The sequence below is a fragment of the Equus quagga genome, chromosome 5 (assembly GCF_021613505.1).
Source record: "Equus quagga isolate Etosha38 chromosome 5, UCLA_HA_Equagga_1.0, whole genome shotgun sequence".
Lineage (NCBI taxonomy): Eukaryota > Metazoa > Chordata > Mammalia > Perissodactyla > Equidae > Equus > Equus quagga.
The window spans coordinates 102,841,042-102,863,148 of NC_060271.1; the positions used below are offsets into that span (position 1 = coordinate 102,841,042).

Here is a 22,107-nt window from a genome sequence, read left to right on the forward strand (position 1 = left end):
TCTTTCCTACTAGCTGCAGTTAGTAAAATTCAATGAATTACGCCAACAGCCTTAGTTTGGATCCCCTAAACAATCACTCTAGCCAAAAGGATGGGATTGTCTCATAGGCTAGGCCTGGGTCATATGCTGATCCCTGTGACCAGACTGCGGGCGGGGACGGGGAGGGGAGATACTGGAAATCAGAAGTATGTATGCAGGGGAAACACTGTGGAACAACTGAAAAAAAAAAATGCTGACACAGTCTACTCCTAACATGCAGCAATAAACACATACCTTTCTTCTCACATATAATTCAAAAAGCACTTTAACATAACGCAACTGTCCCACACTCAACTGAAAACACACCCCTCACTCTTTCATGGGAAACAACCCAAAGACAGACATATACCATTTCTACATCCTGCATTCCTCCCAATCAGGCCTGGAAAGCAAGATGGGCAGCCAAGAACAACAGCCAAAGCACTGTCTTCGCAACTTAATGCAATGGGAAATCCATATATTCTTTACTAAGCCCAGGCAAACTCTCGTCTCCCTCTCCAAATTAAACTGAAATTATTAGAAGGCAAGCTGCATGAAAGTGTCCAACTGGTAAAAGATAAATTATTTTCAACCCTTAGAGACACACAAGCTAAAACAGAAATTCCACATTATCTATTGCTCAGAGAAAATTAAATATATTTTCTAGTTCCTTAAAAACAAAACAAACAAAAAACATCAGTTAACCAGGAAATTTAAGAGACTCATGGCACATTTGAGAAATTAACAACAACTGTTAATAACCATTTCCTAAAGTTTACGTTCAGCTATTACAAGGATTATAACTGTTTTCTGTCTTGAAGGGACTCCGTTGTATAGTACATTGAAATGCCAATTATGTTTGACCACTATCCTATATTGATTTATGCAGACACTATCTGCCCTGTGGGAAATACATAAACTTTCAGCCTTCACACATGGTAACACTGGGAAAATATCAGCAACAACCCTTGTTGCCAGTGCCGGTTACTTTCTGACAGTAAATGACCCTGTATCTGTCTTCCCGGTTTGTGAGCTTATGAAAGAATTATTGTTTGACAGAAGTGTTGCTGAAGGGTGTAACAATGACAAATTGGACCTCCACTTATAATGAGAATCTTGGGGCTGTGTGCAAATAAAGGTCTGAGCAGAACATTTTTTTTGAATAATTGGGAATTACATACATGAATAAATTTGGATATGAAAAATGTAGTCACAGATGAAAGAAGCCCCTGATTCATCAGACAAGTTGCCTTAAGAGGAAATACAATCATAGCTAAACATTACATCTGCTGCTTAAAATATGTTAAAGCTTTTAAGCAAAACTGGCTTTTAAACTCAAGGCAATCACTTGGTTCTTTGCTCACATTATTTTGAATGTATTTGTGTGAAAATTGGAGGAGACTCCAAAAAGGCTGACAAACAATTATGAATTTTCAGTTCTATTTTCTGATTCTTTGGAATTCATAATAAATTGTTACGAGGCCAAAAAAACGTTAAGTGACCAAAGAGAAAGGAGATTAATGTTCACTGCCTTGTAGATTTCAGGGTGTTGAGTATCATTCTTTCAGCTCAGAATTTTGAAGATAAACGTTTCTTTTTGTAAAAAAACTTTGGTCTTAAATGAAAATCTTTGTCTTAGATTGTAATGGCTACAATCTTAAATATTCCATATTTTATGTAAAATTATTTAGCGACAACAGCAAGTTTTGATGTTTGAGTAACTATTTGCTGGAGAAATCAATTGACTATGTTGCTCCCATGACCAGGTCTCCAGCTCTCAGAGGTACAGGCTGGTACATTTGTCTGCCTGGTTCTGTTTACTTGGCATTAATATTGACATGATTGAGTACAGTGTTTTTCAAATTCCAAGTCATGCTGTATTAAGAAGTAGTGAAATAAAAATACAACCAGCATTTAAGATCTTTTTCTTTATGAACATTTAAAAACATAAGAAAGTAAAGAGAAGAGTAAAATGAATTCCCATACACCCATCACCCAGATTCAACAATTACCAAGATATTGTCACGTTTGCTTCTTATATCCTTTTGTCCTTTCTTTTATACTTTGGGAAGTATCTTAAAGAAAATTCCAAACAGCATGTTAATTTACTTCTACATATTTCAGCATGTATCACTAAAAAAGTATAAATATTTTCTTACATAACAAAAAAGTCCATTATCACACCTAAAAAAATTAGCAATAATTCTTGATATTGTGCAATATACCTCAAGTGTCTAAAAAATGTCTTCTTATAGCTGGTTTGTCTAGATGAGGATCAATCAGTGTTTTTAAGAAAATAAGATAGAAAAAAAAGGATTAGTAAATATCCAAGGACATCATATGTAGTAAAGCTCATTACTGTTTTATGAAATGTCTTTTCGTATGTGTGTATTTGTGTCATTTATAAAATGTATTTTCTTACCATTGGTCACAGCCACAGAAGCATGAAAGTCACTGGTCTAGCGATCCTCTCCTTTACGTAACAGACTGCGGGCAGACTTCTGCATCCAAGAACACTTTCTGCAGTTTAAGGAGGGATGTATGTACAGGAAGGAAGCATCATATCTTTGCTCTTGCTGTTCCCTCTGCCTAGAACTCCTCTGGCCACTATGTCTACTATTTCACTTCTTCCGCAGTCTCCAAGGGCTGAAATCTCATTCCCATCATGGAACCACCTTCTTCTCTCCTGCCCAGCTGTCACTTTACAATATGTATTTTATCCTCCCCAATAAATTAAGCTCATCAAGTGTGGTATGCATAACTTCTTTGCCCTGAGATGTAACTTACCCTGCACTTTGCTTACACTAAACAGTTAATAATTGACTAAACTGAGTTAGGAGCTTGAGACACTAGCTATAGGTTATTAGACAGCGAAGATGTTAGTATCAAAAATCAGACCCCAAGGAGAGACTGGAGAAGAGCCCAGATTTATGAGGTTTAAACCTGATGACGAAAAGCAACAACAACAATAATGGTAGCTATATCATTTTTCAGAGCTCCCTATGTATCTGGTACTGTAAGTACCTTACTTATTTTATCTAACAGTCCCCAAAATCCTAGAAGGGGTAGATATCGCCAGTTTTACACATAAGAAAACCAAGAAGTTAAGTGCTTCTTGCACTTGCAAAGTTTAGCTTCTAAACTGTCCTTCCTAATAAGATTCTGTTCAGAGACTATTCCACTCACTGGGACATGGACCCCTAATTTTCTAAACAACATTTGCAATTCATTTCATAGTTTAGAATAAGCTTAGGGAGAAACCAAGGAGGATCAATCTGGACTTCTCTTCCATTTCACAGCTTCTGTAGTCTAAAAAATCTGAGAACTTGGGAAGCGTGAACTGAAAAATAAGAAAACACCACTCTCTCTTCCTCCCTTACACACGTGTGCATGCACCTTGCACATGTTAACAACTATTCATCCTTCAGACCTCAATGTAAGGATCCTTTCCCTGGGAAACTTTTTGACTCCCAGGTGAAGCATACTGTCTCATGGAAACATGTCTCTTTCCTTCAGAACTCGTTTCAGTGTGTAATTCATTTTGTGTGATTATTTGATTAATATCTGCCTTGCCCTCTGGAATGTAAGCTCCATAACTGTAAGGCCTACTCTTGCTTTTGCCCATATTTTTTCTAGCACTTAACTTGCTGTCTGGCAGATTTTTTTTTTTTTTTAGGAAGATTAGCCTTGAACTAACATCTGCCACCAATCCTCCTCTTTTTGCTGAGGAAGACTGGCCCTGAGCCAACATCTGTGCCCATCTTCCTCTACTTTATATGTGGGACGCCTGCCACAACATGACTTGATAAGCAGTGTGTAGGTCCGCACCCAGGATCCGAACCGATGAACCCCAAGCCGCTGAAGCGGAATGTGCGAACTTAACCACTGTGCCACTGGGCTGCCTCCTGCCTGGCAGATCTTGGGTGTTCAATAAATAGTGAATACATTCATGAGTGAATAAATGAATGCTTAGACAAATTTCATCAGCAGTTGCTTCATACTTCAAGGGGGCGCCTCGTACAGAAACAGAGAGAATGTTGGTAGGGAATTAAGGGTTTCAGGGCTAGAAGCAATCAGAAGAGAGCACTCACTCATTCTCACCACTCTCTCTCCCAGACTTGTTGCATCTGTGACTACACACCTTTCCTTCTGTGACAATCGCTGGACTCTCTGGATTCTTATCTAAAGTCAATCCCTTCTCTTTGGTACTGGATCCCATCGCCTCTTGCCTACTCAGTGTACTCTTTCTCTCTTTCACGCATTATCAACTTTTCACTCCCTACTGCAGCACCATCCAATAGAATTTTCTATGATGATGGAAATGTTCTCTGTCTATGCTGTCCAATATGGTAGCTACTAGCTACAATACTTGTAGCTATTGAGTATGTGAAACGTGGTCAATTACTGAGGAATTGAATTTTTAAAATTTTATTTAAATAGTTACATTATACGGATAACTCCCATCAGCATCAAACATGCTATTATTTCTTCCATCTTAAAAATAATTAACCTCCCTTGACTTCACACTCCCTTCTGGATACCACCCCCATCTCTGCTCCCTCCTTCACAGTACATTTATTCTACAAAAGGTTTGTCTACACTGTCTGTCTCCACTTTCCCCTCCTTCATGTACTCTTAACCTTACTTCAATCCATCTTTTGACTCAACATGTCACCAAAAGGGCTCTTCTCAGCACCACCGGGGACCTCTGAGTCGCCAAATCCTATGGTCAACCTTGAGCGCTCATTCGACTAGAACAGCAGCATTTCATGGGGTTGATAATTCCCTCCTTGAAAGACTTCCCTCTCTGTTTTTTGAGACGTCACCACTCTCTGTTGGTTCTCATCCTACCTCTCTTGCTATTCTTTCTCAGTTTCCTGTGCTGGATTTTCATCTCCATTATCCTCTAAATATTGAAATGTCACAAGCCTCAGTCCTTGGACCTCATCTCTTGTCTATCTGTATTTTCTTCCCAGATGCTCTCATCCTTTTCCATGGCTTCAAATACTGGGTATAGACTGTAGACTTCCAAATGTATCTCTAGCTCTGAACTCCAGACTTGTATGTCAGACAGCCAACCTCCTACTCAAACACGACATCTGGATGTCTAACATGCACCTCAAGCTTAATATTCCGGAAGATGACTTTTGATTTTACCTTTTAAACCTGCTTCTCCCTCAGTTTCCTCCATTTTAATCAGTGACATTTTCATCTTTCTAATAGCTCAGGCCCCAAATTTTAGAGTCATACTTGACTTACACCCCACAGTCAATCCATGAGTAAATCCTCTTCATTCGACTCTTTAAAGAGAGTGAGAACCTGGCCCTTTCTCATGATCTCACCTGCCACTCCCCTAGTCCAAGGCACTACCACCTCTAACCTGGATTATTGCAAGAGCCTCCTCACTGGTCTCCCTGCTTTTATTTACCCCTATTCCCTTAAAATAACCTCTCCAAATAGCAGCCAGAGAGATCTTTTAAAAATGCAAAAGGACTCATATCACAGCAACACACCACACTTTCCAATGGTTCCCCATCTCATTCTGAGTAAAAATCAAAGTCCTTACAGCCACCTATAACACCCTGCATGATCTGACCCCCCCGCCCCCCCCACTACCTCAGGCCTCCAGGTCCACTGTTCCTCCCTTGCCCACCCTGCTCTTTTCTCTCACCTACAGGGTCCTCCTTATTGCTCTTTTAAGGGGCTAAACATGCCACCCTCAATCCCTTTACCTTGATTTCTTTTATATCATAGTCCTTATCTGTCTTCCCAAACTAAACTTTGGAGCACTTAATGAGTCCAGTCTTGGCCTGTTTTGTTCTCTGCTGTATCCCCATCTCAAATAGTGCCTGGCACTGAATATGTTTTTAATAAAGGTGTTGAATGAGTGAATAAACTATATTCCTAATACGTAGTAGTATAATCCAGAGTAAATCATTTAACCTTTTTTGGATCTAATTTCCCTAATCTCTCAAAGGAGAGGTGAGCTAGATAATCTCAAAATACACATTTATTCAGCAAATATTTAATGCAACCTACTGTGCGCCTGGCAGTAGATGGGTGCTTCCGCTACAAGAAAAGGTCACAGTCCTTGCTCTCAAGGAGTTTGATGTCCGCCGGGAGAAATAGCCAAACGGGAAATTACCGCGGAGGGCTTCCAGAGGAAACTTCTGGAATACAGTTAGGTGAAGGTGGAGTGGAAGTTTGTTCCTGGCTTCCCACGTGCGCACAGGGAACCTTTCCAGGCCCTAAACCCAGTGAAGGCAAGGGCCTCCTGTTCCGCGAGCAGATTTGGCTCCAGACTCTTAGTCCTATCGTTATCTTACTCCGGTGCCAATGCCGGTGCATTTACTGAAGGAAAGGGCGGGGTGGGAGTCGGGAAAGATGAGTTCAGTTCCGGCTCTAAAACTATACGACCTTTGCTAGAATGCATCTATTTCGTAAAGCGAAGCACTGCTTATGGACTTAGGCTTGGATCTACGTATTCCTTTTCACGGCCCCCAGGCCAATAATCACATCATATATAACCTCGGAGGCCCGGAGCACAGTGCAAAGGTCTTCAACGTTTCTTCTGTCTCACATTTCTGAGAGGTACCGCATGTTCCTATCAGGTAGCGCGGCAACTTCGGCGCTGAGCAGGAAGCGCCGAACGTCAGCTGCAGCACCTGCACTCGGCGAAGAATCACCCCCTACACTCTGGGATCTTCACACTTGACTCTTCTGGAGAGTTCCCAGGGCTTCTTGCAAGTTGGCCTCCCGGCAAGCCCCTGCGCTAACCTGGGAGGAGTCGACCTCTTCCGACTCTACCAACTGGAAAACGCAGGGGTGGAACGACTGAACTTGCTGAGATGAAAGATAAAAGCCGGAAAGAGGAGCGTCCTTAAACACTATATCAAGCTACTTTATCATTTAAACATGGCATGGGCTCACGTCTCGTCGGAGGAATAGGTTTTTCCATCTTCCAAGCTAAAGCAACATTTGTCTCCCCCTACATCTGGCGCGCCCGGCCATTGGTCTCTCCCGCGCCGGGCGACCCCGCGGTCACGTGCTCCCCCTGTCCTAGCCGAACGTGCATCCTGCTGTGGGGACGGTCGAGCCATGGCAGCCCTGCTGAGACCTGCCCGCTGGCTCCTCCGTGCCGGGGCGGCCCCGGGCCTCCCGCTCCCCCTGCGCCTCCTCGCGGGCGGCCCGGGTCGGCCCCGTGTTGCCCTCTGTCTGCCCGCCGCTCTCCCCGGGCCCGCCGCCGGGTGAGTTGCCCATGCACTTCCTCCAGCCCGCCTGCAGCGCGGGCGCCCCCCGGGGTCGGACGCTGGTGGGGACCGGGTCCCGCCTGTGCCCTCTCCACGCTCTCTTCGCCGCTCCGGGGCCAAGCTTCCCGGGGCCTCGGACCATGCTCCCCGCCTGGGGATTTTCGGGTGACGGGGTCGCCCTCAGAAGGTCATGGCCGCGCGCATGGCTTGCTTCCGGCTAGGATCCTGCCCTCGCCGCCCCGAACTGGGTCTTCCTGCTTTCGCAATACCAGTGGCCTATGAAGCTGAGGGGGGCTTTGAAGACTACTGCAGGGGTCAGGTGTTCCCCTTCTCCTTGGGCTTGACCGGCTTGGGTGCTGCCCCACGTGCAAGCATTTTTGGTGATCAGGAGCCACCTAGGATTTAGATATCGAGAGCTTTGTTTTTGGAGTAGGGGATAGGTTGGGAATTTGAGGTGAGCTAGAGATAGCTTAGAGATGGACGTTTAGTTATGGTCGTTTGGGCTTTTGGCTACATTTTCTTGAATAGTTTTCCTGCCAGTATTTACGATGGTGTGGTATGGGTTGGGAATTGTCACAGTAGGCTCTGTAAGTGTCAGTGAATGAATGAATGAGCACATACTAGCCACTCCGTGGGGATCTGGGGATGCAAAGACAAGTTAAATTCTCACTGGGTGTCAAATGTGTGAATAAATGCCCTCATGGATTGAGGTTTATTAGGAGATGGGTTTGATTTGGACTTTGTGGGGTAGGGAGGGGATAAGGAAGCTTGATGAAAGTGTTAATGTGAGTAGTATTCTGACCCCCTGAGAAGGGGAGATGGGTGCTGAGGTTTTAAAGTTGGAGAAAAGCTGATTTTGAAAGACAAGTGTTTATAAATAAAGGTACTTTGGGAGACAGCATAAAGATTAAGAGCTAAAGATCTAGAATAGGCAGGGGCTGGGCTACAGGCTCTTCTGTTTATTTGCGTTAAACCATTGGACAAGTTACTGAATATCTGTGGGCCGCAGTTTCCTCGGTTACATGATGGGAGTAGTAATAGTGTTGGTAGTATTGCGTGGGATTATATACAGCACTTAAGGTAGGTCCAGGTACCTAGTAAGTGCTTTATTAGTTACTATAATAGTAATAACTCTGTATGATCTTTGTGGACCAGCCCGGAAACCTACTTTCCACATAAAATTATATGGAAGAGCTATTTTATGACTTAATGACTTCGTTATAAATCTTTGAAATGTAGCCTCCTTGTGACTTGGAGCCTGCCTAGATTTTCTCAGTAGGCCTGAACAGTTAACCTTCAGAAGTCATGCCTCTGCTTTTGCAAAACTACATCTCTTGGTTTTCAAAGAGTTTGTTTTGAGAAAGTTGTGCCAATTACTCTTATTTTTCTAGTCCTTATCATCCCTGTGAGGCCGGAGGAGGGTCGATGTTATCATTCCTCTTTGCTACTGCCTTTGAGAAAAACGATAGAGGGAACACAGTCTAATAGAAGGGGTGTTGGTTTGGATATTCATCAGGCTCGAGTTCCGTTTGCTTGCCGTGTAGTCTTACCTAACCTCTTTGATCCTCAGTTTCATTATCTGTAGAGGTAATAAGACTTTTCCGCCTTCTTTGTAAAGCTGATTTTTTATGGTTGCTGTTCTTCAGAGAAGCCTTACATCAACACTCAATCTAAAAAATTACCTTATGTTAGTTTTATCACTGGCATGTCTCACTTGTCTCATATTATTCATCTGTTCTCTGTTTCCTTAGTAGAAAGTGAGTTGCATGAGAGTAGAACTTTGTCTTCTTCACCACTGTGTGCTCAGCTCACAGCAAGCAGTAAAGAAATATTTCTTCCCTTTTCCTCCTGAACACTCTTTCTGTACAGTCTCCTGTCCCACAGCTTGTAAGCATGCCCACATCTTTCCCACTTGAAAAATAAAACCTCTCCCAGGACTCTTGACTTACTCTGGATGCTTCCCAGCCTCTCTTCCCTGCCTGTACTCCTGTCTCCTTCATTTCCTCACATCGCATTCACTCTTCCACCTGCTGCGATCCCGGCACTGGCAAAAGCCAGGATTGTTTTATTTATTAATTTTTTATTGTGTACTTTTAAATTATGAAACTCATATGCCTTGAGGAACAATTGCAAAATACAGGGAGAAAGCAATAAACTAAAAATCACCCTTAATTCTGTCATCCAGAGGGAGCCATTGAGATATATATATCCTTCTAATCATTTATGTATGTGTGAGATGTAAGTTTATTTCACTTAATTTTTCCAAGGGACCTCTTGATTACCAAATCCACTTTTAAGGCCTTGACCTCTGGCATATTACTGTCCCCTATTTCCCCCTTCGTGAGATCCCTTTCTTGGCATTGATGACAGCCTCTTTTTTTTTTTTTTTTAAGATTGGTACCTGAGCTAACATCTGTTGTCAGCTTTCTTTTTTTTTCTTCTTTCTCCCCAAAGCCCCCCAGTACATAGTTGTATATTCTACCTGTAGGTGCTTCTAGTTGTGGCATGTGGGATGCTGCCTCAACATGTTCTGACACGCGGTGCCATGTCTGCGCACAGGATCCAAATGAGTGAAACGCTGGGCCGCCGAAGTGAAGCGTGGTAACTTAACCACTCGGCCACAGGGCTGGCCCAGCACTCTCTCTTGATTTTCTTCTCTTTTTTTTTTTTTTTTTTTTTTTCCTTTTTCTCCCCAAAGCCCCCCGGTACATAGTTGTGTATTCTTCGTTGTGGGTCCTTCTAGTTGTGGTATGTGGGACGCTGCCTCAGCGTGGTCTGATGAGCAGTGCCATGTCCGCGCCCAGGATTCGAACTAACGAAGCACTGGGCCACCTGCAGCGGAGCGCGCGAACTTAACCCCTCGGCCACGGGGCCAGCCCCTTGATTTTCTTCTCTTTAGGATTTTTCTCACTTGCTTTGTTGCTTCCTTTTTCCTGTGTTCATCTGTTAAATACTGATGTCCTTAGGGGTTTTGTCCTTAGTCCTTTTGTGTTCTCACTTTTTTTCATTCCCTCTGGGTGACCTCTTCCAATTTCAGGGCATCATCTTCTATCTACCTATCTGATGATGGCATTATTTCTCCTCTGGATATAGATTGTCTACTAGACACCTCTCCTGGTTGAACTACAGGTACTTCAAACCCATCACATCTCTCATTGGACTTGTCTTTCCTCCCAGATCTGTTCCTCGCATGTTCCCTGTTTTAGTGAATGTTGCCATTTTTTCCTGCTCCTAGAGAGCATTTGCATTTATATTTCATTGACATCTCCCTGCCCCGGCCTACCCCTGTGTATTGACTGCAGAAGTGAGTAATCCTGTTAAATCTACTTCATCTGGAATGAATTCCATCTTCCTCCAACCCCCAAAGCATTCCCTGGTCTCCCTCATATTTGATCCTGTCATTTTCCTACTTACAGTTAGACACCGTGATGGCTCCCATTAGTTCCACGATAAGGTGCATCGTGATTTGGTGATGGTTATGGAGCCTCCATATGAGTTCCTTCCCATGGCATCCTATGTTCTAGCCATACCAAGTCACTACTTTGAAGTCCTCTATCCAGGCTTCTGAAACGATAATGAGCATGAGAATTCCCTGGGGATCTTGTTAAGATGTAGATTCTGGTTTTGTGGATCTAGGCAGGGGACTGAGATTCTGCATTTCTAACAAACCTCTAGATGATAAAGCTCCTGCTGGTCTTTGGACCAGCAAGGCTCTGATGGGCCATGTCGCACATCTCCTTGCCTTTGAATGTGATGTTCACTCTTGAGATGTGTCTCCCCTTCCGCCTACCGAAGTGTTCCCCTTCTCTCTTAATTCTTTCTGGACTGCTTCTCCCATTTGACTGCTCTTTTCTTGTGCCCTCTCTCAGATCCTGAATCGCCAGAGCATTCGTTAACAGGATTACATGTGTACCCACCAGCCCTCCAGACCTGGCTGTAAGCTCCTTGAAGGCTGGGACTTTGTCTTATTCTTTTTGCCTCCCTTGCTGTCTAACTTTGTGGCACATAATAGCTGTCAAATGTTTGTTGAGAAAATCTTAGACATTGAGGAAGGAATATTGTGAAATGCTAAGAAGTTTGAAGGGGTACTTAACCCATTCATGTAGTACAATGAATCTCCACAAATTCACCCTGATCTTGATTTCCGGGAATGTCCTGTCTGAGAAGGACAGATGAGTATTATAGAGTGAAATTATTAGAATTTATTAATGTTTTCAAAATTGAACCACGAAAAAGTATATATATTTTTCTTTTATATTCTTTAGTCTTGCTTTTCATTTTCCCATTTCAGGACTTCTTTTTCTTTTTTTAAACAAGTGTTTTCTTAAAAACCAGCTCTTAGCCTATCCTCTGTGGGAAGGTTGAGGGACAAACACTTTTGCTTTCTCTCACACTCTTTTCTCACACTTCTGAATCAGAAATTGCTTACACACTTCTTTTTTTTTTTTGAGGAAGATTAGCCCTGAGCTAACTGCTGCCAATCCCCCTCTCTTTGCTGAGGAAGACTGGCCCTGAGCTAACATCCATGCCCATCTTCCTCTACTTTATACGTGGGATACGTACCACCGCATGGCTTGCCAAGTGGTGCCATGTCCGCACCTGGGATCCGAATCGGCGAACCCTGGGCCACCAAGAAGTGGAACGTGCAAACTTAATCACTGTGCCACCAGGCTGGCCCCTGCGTATATACTTCTTGTGAGAGTTTTTAGAATAATGCTTGCGTGCTTCAGATAAATGAGAAGCTTTGAGCCAAATCATTTTGGAAGTGGATCTAGATTGATGATTGGCTTAAAGGTGAAGATCACATATCGCCCTATGGCAGAATGATGTGACTTCTCCTTCTAAAGCTGGAAGAAAAGAAGGCTTTCCTTTGTTTGCCTCTCATTAAAAAAAAAATCTTCTTAAATATCAAGTCTGTCGGCATCCTTTGGGATTGTTGTTCAGCCCCTGCCTCCTGTGTGTATAAGTTTATCAATCACAGAGGGCTGTGACGGGCACATGTGCAACGAGTGTGTATGTGCTGTCCATAAGAGGAATATAATACTGTGCTGTTTGAGAGAGAAGAGCAATCATGTTTGTCTTAGGAGATCTCTTGAGTTTAAGAGGACTCATGAGAATGAGTGGTTAGAGTGTTCAGGGGAAGAGAAGAGCATGAAGAGACTTGGAGGCTGTACTTTTATCTGTGTGTGGCTGTGTGGGGTGGGACGTGGTGGAAGATGATGCTGCAAATGCCAGTTGATTCCTTGAAGCTGCCAGAGTTGGTTAGAAATTTGGTCGTTTGATGGTTGGAAGGCTTTGGAGGCTTTTGAGAGGTACAGGTCTTGACAAAGTTGACAAACTATAGGAGAGATGGAGGCAGGCGATGGACAGACAAGTTAGGAACGACACTGATAATACAGATTAGGGCTAATAGGGCTTCAACTAGGTGGTGCAAAACTGAAGAAAGATACTTCCTTTTCTTCTTGAGAGAAGACAGGAGATTGGTGAGAGTGTTAGCAGAATTAGGAAGAACAGATTTGGAGATTAGGATAAACAATAGTACTTTTAGTTTAGATCTTCACTGTTTTCAAACTGTTTGTATGAATACGTCACATGTACATTTCATCTTCTCTGGGTGGATATTACACCTTAGGAAACTGAGGCTTAAGGGTGAAGTAGTTTATCCAGGATCTCCAGTTGGGATTCGGCTGCAGATACTGTGATTCCCAGTTGAATGTTTGGAGGATGTTGTGTTTTAGGTGCTGAAGGGATTACTTACGGACATAAAAACATTGTTTAAAAAGGCAATACCTGATTCATTATAAATTTAGGAATTAAAAACTGTCACAAGTTAGTAAGCACATGATAAGATCTCAGAATGTAAACTGTGGAAGGAATCTTTGGAATAATCTAGTTCATTCCACTCTCACTTCATAGATTCTGAAGAGTACCTTGCTCGATGCAACCAGGTTAACTGACTCTCCCTCACTTCCTGTCGTTGCTGAGACAAAGGAGACATACCTTTGAATGGAGAGGGCATCTGGATAGGTGGAAAGGAAGGACATTGGTGTTTCAAGCCAGGAGACTATTATCTGTGTAGAAGGGTTGTAAGTAGCTTTTTTAGTCTAAAATTCTGTTTTTTTTTTTAATTTTTAATTTTTTTAATTTTTATTTATTTTAAGGAAGATTAGCCCTGAGCTAACTACTGCCAGTCCTCCTCTTTTTGCTGAGGAAGACTGGCCCTGAGCTAACATCCATGCCCACCTTCCTCTACTTTATACGTGGGACACCTACCACAGCATGGCTTTTGCCAAGCGGTGCCATGTCCACACCCAGGATCCGAACCAGCAAACCCTGGGCCACCAAGAAGTGGGACGTGCGAACTTAACCACTGTACCACCGGGCCGGCCCCTAAACTATTATTTATAGTTAATATTTTTCTTTACTTTGGTTTTAGGTTTAAACTAACATTTTTTATAACTTAATTTTATCTTAAGAATGCTAATAAAATAAAAAACTTGATGTGATAGTTATTTTTAAATATTTATTAAAATATCTACTGAAAGGGAAAATCTGTGTAAATGCTACCTAAAATCATTTTGCCTAGCAGAAGTGTGATATTTTGGGAAACAACTGCATTCCTGTTTTTCTTTCTAAGATTGTGTTATCGAGTGTTTTTGAAAATGATGCATAATAGGGTTGAAAATATACAGGGGATGAAGTAAGCCCCTCTCTCGGGCACTTTTACGTGAAATTTTCTTATTACATGCAAGTGAGAATTAACAAATTGTATTGGTGGGACTTGGTGGCTAGAATTTGCAGTTAAATGAGCTGGGGGCCTTGGTGGTATGTATGTCTTTCCCCTCCACTACCCACTCTGGTCTAAGCTTCCCTTAGTCTCTCACCTGGACTATTGCAACAGCTTCCTAAATGCTATCTCTGTTTTAGTTCTTGCTGCCCTCTAATTTATTCTCCACTCAGCAGCTAGACTGATCTTTTCAAAACAGAAATAGATCATGCCACAACCCCTCCCTATAAGCCTTCGGTAGGGTTCTGATACAATTCTGTAAGCACACTCTATGACATTTGCACAGTGGTGGAATCACCTGACAGTGCTTCTCAGAATGTATCCCCATTGTTAAAGCGACACATGACTGTATAGGATCTTAAAGAGAGAACGACATGAAGATGCTTTTGGGGATGAATGATCTGGCAGTTGTTTGAAGAAAAGCTGAAGCTTAGGGGCCAGCCCAGTGGCGCAGCGGTCAAGTTCACATGTTCCGCTTCGTTGGCCTGGGGTTCGCCCGTTCAGATCCCGGGTGCACACCTACGCACTACTCATCAAGCCATGCTGTGGCAGGCGTACCCCATATAAAGTAGAGGAAGATGGGCACAGATGTTAGCTCAGGGCCAGCCTTCCTCAGTAAAAAGAGGAGGATTGGCAGCAGATGTTAGCTCAGGGCTAATCTTCCTCAAAAAAAAAAAAAGCTGAAGTCTGAAAAACTAATTAGGGTTTTGTTGGAAAAATCCGTGTGTTCTGGATTGAGCAAGGAACTGAGAAATAAAGAGATATTTGAAGACTCAATAAATGGGGTTTGAAGGGTGAGAGGGATTGAGCAATAAAATAATTACCCTAAGATTTCGTGCTTGAAGGAACAATGTAGTGGTGTAGTTGGTAGCAAGGGAGAAATTTGAAAGGAGTACCAACCATTTTTAGGAGGAGTCATTATCGTTTTGAATTTTTAACATGTTAAAACTTAAGTGGAATTGGTATATGTATAAAATGTATAAAAAATTATGTACAGTGACCAAGTTGGGTTTATTCCAGGTGTGCAAGGCTGGCTCAGCATTTGAAAATCAATCATTGTAATCAATCATATCAGCAGGCTAAAGAAAACTCAAGTGGAATAGTTAAAATAAGGGATTGGTGAGAATATAAAAGTTTGAGATCCCCGTTGCCTGCAGAATGGTACAACAAAATAGGCTGAGAAAGCAGCTTTCTGGAAATCAGTCTTATATTTTATAAGCCTGTCATAAAATCCAAATCCCTTACTTAGCAGCCTTTGGACGCATTCCATTCTCTAGTCTCACCTTCTCTGCCTAGGTTTAATTTTTACCACTTGCCAGCGTGAATCCCCTGTTTCAGCCAGATTGGTTTCCTTGATGCCCTTCCGCCATGTTGAACTCATTTCAGAATGAGACTAGCTGAGTAAAAATCCTGGCCCTGTCAGCCTGTCATTATCTAGCTTTTCTTATGACTTTGGGCAGTTTACTTTAGTTTTCTTATCTGTGAAATCAGGATTGTTTTCCGTTACCTAGCATGTATTACTAAATGCATAATAAACATTAACGACTGATTACACCTATTTACTGTGTATCTGTATCCTCCTTTAAACTCTGATGGCTCCAAAGTGATGCTAAATTGGCTTATAATAACTGAGTGGGGGGGAAGAGGGTGTATGGAAACTCTGTACTTTCTGGATAATTTTTCTGTAAACCTAAAAATGCCTTCAAACAGTAAAATGTTAATTAAAAAGTGCAAGCTTAAAAGGAGAGTCCCATGGAAGCCTGCTTACGATAGTCAGGTCCTTGTACCATTTTGAAATATGAACACCCAACTTTAAAATCGTTATTTTTTGTACTAAAGAGTTAAAAACCGTCGTCACCAGTTTAAAAAAAACAGCAGAAAAACAAATAAATGCCAGAGAAAATTCATGGGTAACCTGAATATTAGTGGTGAGTATGGAGTCTCAGGAGGGAGCCTGAGACGTTGAACTCAAAAATGTAAAGGAGCCATTTATGACGCTTTGATGAGATAATAAAATTTTCCCTTATGTGGTTACATCAGAGTTGGTCATCAGAATTTGGAGGCAGTACATTCCAGCTGGTGCAAGATGGGTAGGAGCTAGCCTTGTATGGACCCACCTTAAGCCCTGGACTTGTTCTTTTCTTTCCTTTCTGTCACAACTTATCTATTATTCCAGGCTATGAAATTCTTGTTCCTTCAGTGTGTGTTCAAGTGAATTTAAGAAAAATTCTGGGCCAAATAATAAATGTAGAAAGAACCGTCACTTAGGGAAGCACTTGGTGAATCCTTTTGAAGAGTGAAGAATCCTTTAATTAAATATGTAACACTTCCTCACCCCCATTTATTGTATAGTGAATTCATATTTCAACCTAACTGTAATTAAGGCCAAGCACACTTATGTGAAGGAGACTTGGCTACCTTGAAGATTTATTTGTAGGAAAAATTAGCTGTAGAATGTTTAGAATGTTGTGCTGCTTTATTAACATCTCTGTCTTGTGCCTGAAATATGTTTGTTTGTTTGATCTTACTTTTTCTTTTTTGAGGAAGATTAGCCCTGAGCTAACATCTGACACCAGTCCTCCTCTTTTTGCTGAGGAAAACTGGCCCTGAGCTAACATCCGTGCCCATCTTCCTCTGCTTTATATATGGGATGCCTGCCACAGCATGGCTTGACAAGCAGTGTGTAGGTCTGCACCCGGGATCCGAACTGGCGAACCCCGGGCCCCTGAAGCAGAATGTGCAAACTTAACCACTGTGCCACTGGCCCGGCCCCTGATCTTACGTTTTAAAACTGCATTTTAGCAAAGGCTTTATTTTTATTTTTATTTTTTTTTATTGAGTTATTGATAGGTTACAATCTTGTGAAATTTCAGTTGTACATTAATGTTTGTCAGTCATGTTGTAGGTGCACCATTTCACCCTTTGTGCCCACCCCCCACCCCACCTTTTCCCTGGTATCCACTAAACTGTTCTTAGTCCATAATTTTAAATTCCTCATATGAGTGGAGTCATACACAGATTGTCCTTCTCTTGCTGGCTTATTTCACTTAACATAATTCTCTCAAGGTCCATCCATGTTATTGCAAATGGAATGATTTTGTTCTGTTTTGCAGCTGAGTAGTATTCCATTGTATATATGTACCACATCTTCTTTATCCATTCGTCTGTTGCTGGACACTTAGGTTGCTTCCACGTCTTGGCTATTGTAAACAGTGCTGCAATAAACATTGGGGTGCATAGGACTTTTGGGATTGCTGACTTCAAGCTCTTTGGATAAATACCCAGTAGTTGGATGGCTGGATCGTATGGTAGTTCTATTTTTAATTTTTTGAGGAATCTCCATACTGTTTTCCATAGTGGCTGCACCAGTTTGCATTCCCACCAGCAATGTATGAGGGTTCCTTTTTCTCCGCAACCTCTCCAACATTTGTTACTATTAGTCTTAGATATTTTTGTCATTCTAACGGGTGTAAGGTGATATCTTAGTGTAGTTTTGATTTGCATTTCCCTGATGATCAGCGATGATGAGCATCTTTTCATGTGCCTATTGGCCATCAGTATATCTTCTTTGGAGAAATGTCTGTTCATGTCTCCAGCCCATTTTTTGATTGGGTTGCTTGATGTTTTGTTGTTGAGTTGCGAGAGTTCTTTATATATTATGGATATTAAGCCGCAAAGGCTTTATTTTTATGGTCTTTCACAGTTTATCAGATTTGGGTTTTGTAAAAAACTTTGGCAGATGTACTTCACTATGATTTTGAAATCTCTCTGTTAAGTGACCTTTGTTGTTGAACAATATTATTGTATACTAACCTGGACTTGACACATTGTTTTGGATGATTTAAAATAATATTATTTTGTGTTTGCCTGACTAACAAGGGCATAATTTAGTAACAGCTGATCCAGTAGCCAGATAAATAGCCAGAGAAAACCTTTGAAAATAAGGGATAATTGTATGTAGGAGTGTATCGTCTGTGGTTTTAGGTAGTAATCTAGCATTTGATTAATTCAGCTTATTTAACAAACTTTAATCAATTAGCCATCTACAACATGCTGTCATTAGGTTCCTAAAGATAAGACATTGTCTTATTTCGTTGGTATCCTGATGTTTTCTTTTGTTTTTCAATCTATTTACTTGCGTAGGTGGCATCATTGATGGCCGGAGTGGTTGTAATTTGTCCCAGATTACGGTGGTAGAATATCGAGTCTAGTATCAGTTTCTGCCTCTGTGTGTTATCTAACCTTATGGTGAGACTTAATGGTGTAGCTTTCTTTAATGTAACATCACATACTTAATCATTCAATTCCTGACTGGTTTTCCAGGTTAATAACATAGGACAGGAAACCAACAGTTTCATTTTTAAACTCACTACTATGTAAATATTTGATTTGGTAATTGACTGAGGTAAAAATGTGCGTGTGCCAGAAAATGTGATTGTCATCCTAAAGGCATTCCTGGATTAATAAGTAGAGTATTTTTACATTATACTTAGTTAATATATGCTTAGTGTATATTACTTAGTTATACTTACTGGCTGCTATTGGAAAGTTTAAGATATTTTGGAGTAAATATGTAAATCTCTGCAAATTAGAAATTTTGTGTAAGTGATATTTGAATGCAAAGAAAGTTTAGATTCAATTCAGAGATTTATGACAGGGTTTCCTTCACACATAAGGGTTATTTTTAAGTCTGATATTTGTAAATCAGGTACAATCTGTATGTCTACAACATGGAAAACCTCTGACTTCATGCTTTAGAGCATTTGGCTTGCATGTTAGACTCTATTATTAAAATATTGAATGGTTTAAAGGTTGTTTGCTCTTTATAAATATACATGTACTAGTCTGACCTTACCTAATTAGTGAACATTTTTTCTTTTGACTGCCTGAAAATTAATGATATGTAACACCAGAAATTTAGTTTTATTTTTGATGGTTGCAGTTGTTAAAGTAATTAGAAAAGTATGTAACTAGCATTTTGACAGATGAAAAGCAGATATGAATTGAGAACTGAAACATTATCTCTTTTTAACATCTGTTTTAACATCATATTTTTTTTTAACATCTGTTTCTTTTGGAGAGATGGGAAATTCTTTTGTCCTGAGTGATCCTTTAAAAAACTGCATGATTTTAACTTGGACATTGATCTTCTTTTAAATTCATAATGAGCTTACCTAGAAAACATTGGAAAGTAGTTATCAAAATTTTAGATATATTTTAGTCTCTTGTCTCATTTATAGAGGTGAGAAGAGCTTTGTAGCATAAACTGCTTCATTTTCCTTCATGAACCTGGTTTTGGTTAAGGGAGATCAAAAAACACTTAAAAACACACCGTCTTACTGTCTTAACTTGAAATCATTCCATGTGAAAGGTTATCAAGGTACTGTCCAACAATTATTCAAGAGATTTAATTTGCATGTGTGCATGTGGTTTTACTTAAAGCAAAAGTCAAAACTTTCTTTCCTGCCAGTTTATACTTCTGAGCATTTTTGCTATTGCACTATCAATTTGTGTATTTAGTAACTAATAAAAAAACTTTGTATAAATTTTGCTCAAAAAGGTGACCTATATGGATAGTAGTTGACTTAGTTTATTACTAATTGTGTTTCATTTTATAGAGGGCTACTGAGCCAAGCCAGGCTGTATGCCATTGCTGCTGAAAAAAAGAATTATCTTCAAGAGGAGCCCACTTCTTCGCATAGAAGGAATGCCAGTCAATTTGATTGGGCTTTAATGAGACTAGATAATTCTGTCAGAAGAACTGGCCGCATCCCAAAGACTCTTCTACAGAAAGTCTTTGATAACACCTGCCACTCAGGTATTTCAAAGTGTTCTCTTCAGAAAGTTGAGCTTCATAAGTACTTGTTTGGGGGCAAACTCATTGTAGAGTGTGTTATTTACTACTTTTTATTTTGTTCTTTCCATCCTTCCTGATTTTATGTTATGATTGTGGTCTTTCTTTCCAATTCATCAGGGCAAAGTTCTGTGAAACTAAAACATTGTTTCAGATATTTATTTCAAAATCAGCTTGTCTTTGCTTTCCACAGTTTGTAAAACAGTCACTTTCAGTGGTAAATTGGAAGATATTAGTTTTTCTTATCTTTCATTGTGTAGTGTCAGCTTTCCCTAAGATGATCACATATGACAAATTTCTAGAAAGACTGATGATCATTATTTCCCTTTCATTTTCACTTAGCTATTAAAATCTATTTGAGTCACTTGTGCAACTTTGATAATCTGCTAGAAGCTTGTAAGTCCTATACTGCCCCTACCCCTCAAAGCCCACTTGCAAACACACATGTAATTTTGCAGATAGTTTCAGAGCATTCATCAGCTACTTAAAGCCCATGCCTGGATTTCAGTCATGCTAAGAAGCTTTAGAATCTAATGATGAGGAACACCAAAGAGGTATCAGTTAAAATTAAGTGCATTTAAAGACTGTTTTATCATTTTCTCTGTTTGATTTATTCAGAGTTGTACAGCTGTCACTACAATCAATTTTAGAACACTTTCATCACCCCAAAAAGTAACCTCCACATGCTAGCCTCAGCTCCAGAACCCCCATCCCTTTCAGCCTTAGGCAACCACTAGTGTACTTTCTGCCCTTGTAGATTTGCTTATTCAGGATACTTCATATACGTGGAATCATGCAATAAGTGGTTTATTTTTATTTTTGTTTTATTTTAAAGTCAGCTTTCAGGGACGTGTAGATAAAGGTCATGGATAAAGGGAGAAGGAAGTTGATGTTTTTTTGGTAACTGATTATAAACCTAAATTTCATATTCATGGGTTTTAGTTATACTGATTTGTACTGTTTTTCTTAAGATACTGAGAAGGGTAGTCTTTGAATTGCAGTAAACTGCTTATAAATTAGGTTCTTTGTATTTTTGTATTCTGTAGAGACTTGCAGATTACATGGATTCATAACCCTAGCTTCTTAAGAAAGAAGAGTAAAAATTTGTAACTTTTAGTGATATCGTAAATGATACTTGTGGATTAGGATAGGATTTTTCTAGTTTACAGGGACTCTCAGTACTGTATTATCTTTAGTGAAATGGGCGATTTTTGAATATTTACAGATTTCAGTTTAAGTTTTTATATTTATCTGTATGATATTGGTACTATTTTAAACGTTATCCATTCACCTTTTTTCATAGGTAGCCCGGGTGGTAATCAAGCCTTGCTTCTACTGCGCAGCTGTGGTTCTTTGTTGCCTGAACTAAAACTCTCAGAGAGAACAGAATTTGCCCATAGGATATGGGACAAACTTCAGAAATTGGGTATGATTCTTTGAATATATGTTGTGTATAAAAGGTGTAGACACTTTTAGTAAAAAAGAGTTTCTTTACATAAATGCTATAATTCAAATTTATGGAAGGACTACTTGATTTGTAATTCTTTTGTAATATGATTTGGTGAATTATAGTGACATCTAGGGGCATTAAGAATAATTTTCATGACAAGTATTACTTTTATGGTAAATTAAAAAGAAAAAGAACAAAATAGGAAGGCATTTGGTCTGTCAAAGTTGTAAATGCATACACCATTGACCAAGCTGTTGCTTTGTTAGAATTTAGATACAGATATGCTCACATATGCAAAAGGATATTCTTCATTGCGGTTTGTTTGTAACAGAAGACACTGTTGTCCAAAGACACTGGAACTGACTCTGATGTTCCTCACTAGGGGATTGGATGAATAAATTATGGATTGTACATAAAATGGAATACTGTGCAACTGTTAAAAAATGAAGGAGCTTGAGCTCATCGTACACTAATGGAGGATATTCTCCAAAATATAAATAAAAGTTAAAGTGCAGAACAATATTTATAGTATGCTACCGTTTTGAAGAAACAATCTGTATATATGCATACAATATTAAAATATTTCTGGAAGAGTGATGAAAACTGGATACAATTTTTACTTTATACCATTTTATGCTTTTTCAGTTTTGAACCATATGAATGTAGCACCTGTTCAAAAAATAAGACTATTTGATAAAATCCAGTGTTTATTCCTGATTTAAAAAAATCCTAATAAAAAATAGAAGGA

At 40.2% G+C, this 22,107-nt stretch overlaps 1 protein-coding gene across 2 annotated transcripts in view; it reads left to right on the forward strand.

The window, feature by feature from the left end:
- The first annotated feature begins 7,085 nt into the window (after window positions 1-7,085).
- The window catches only part of LRPPRC (leucine rich pentatricopeptide repeat containing), a 104,212-nt gene continuing 89,190 nt past the window's right edge, over window positions 7,086-22,107 (forward strand). Inside the window, exons 1-3 of one of the 2 annotated variants that reach the window (XM_046661178.1) lie at window positions 7,086-7,265; window positions 19,674-19,873; window positions 21,213-21,335. In XM_046661178.1, the coding sequence (XP_046517134.1) occupies window positions 7,117-7,265; window positions 19,674-19,873; window positions 21,213-21,335 (472 nt within the window). In that variant the 5' untranslated portion in view covers window positions 7,086-7,116. Of the gene's footprint in view, window positions 7,266-18,211; window positions 18,304-19,673; window positions 19,874-21,212; window positions 21,336-22,107 lie in introns of those variants that run through there. The other variant, XM_046661180.1, reaches the window with a different exon arrangement.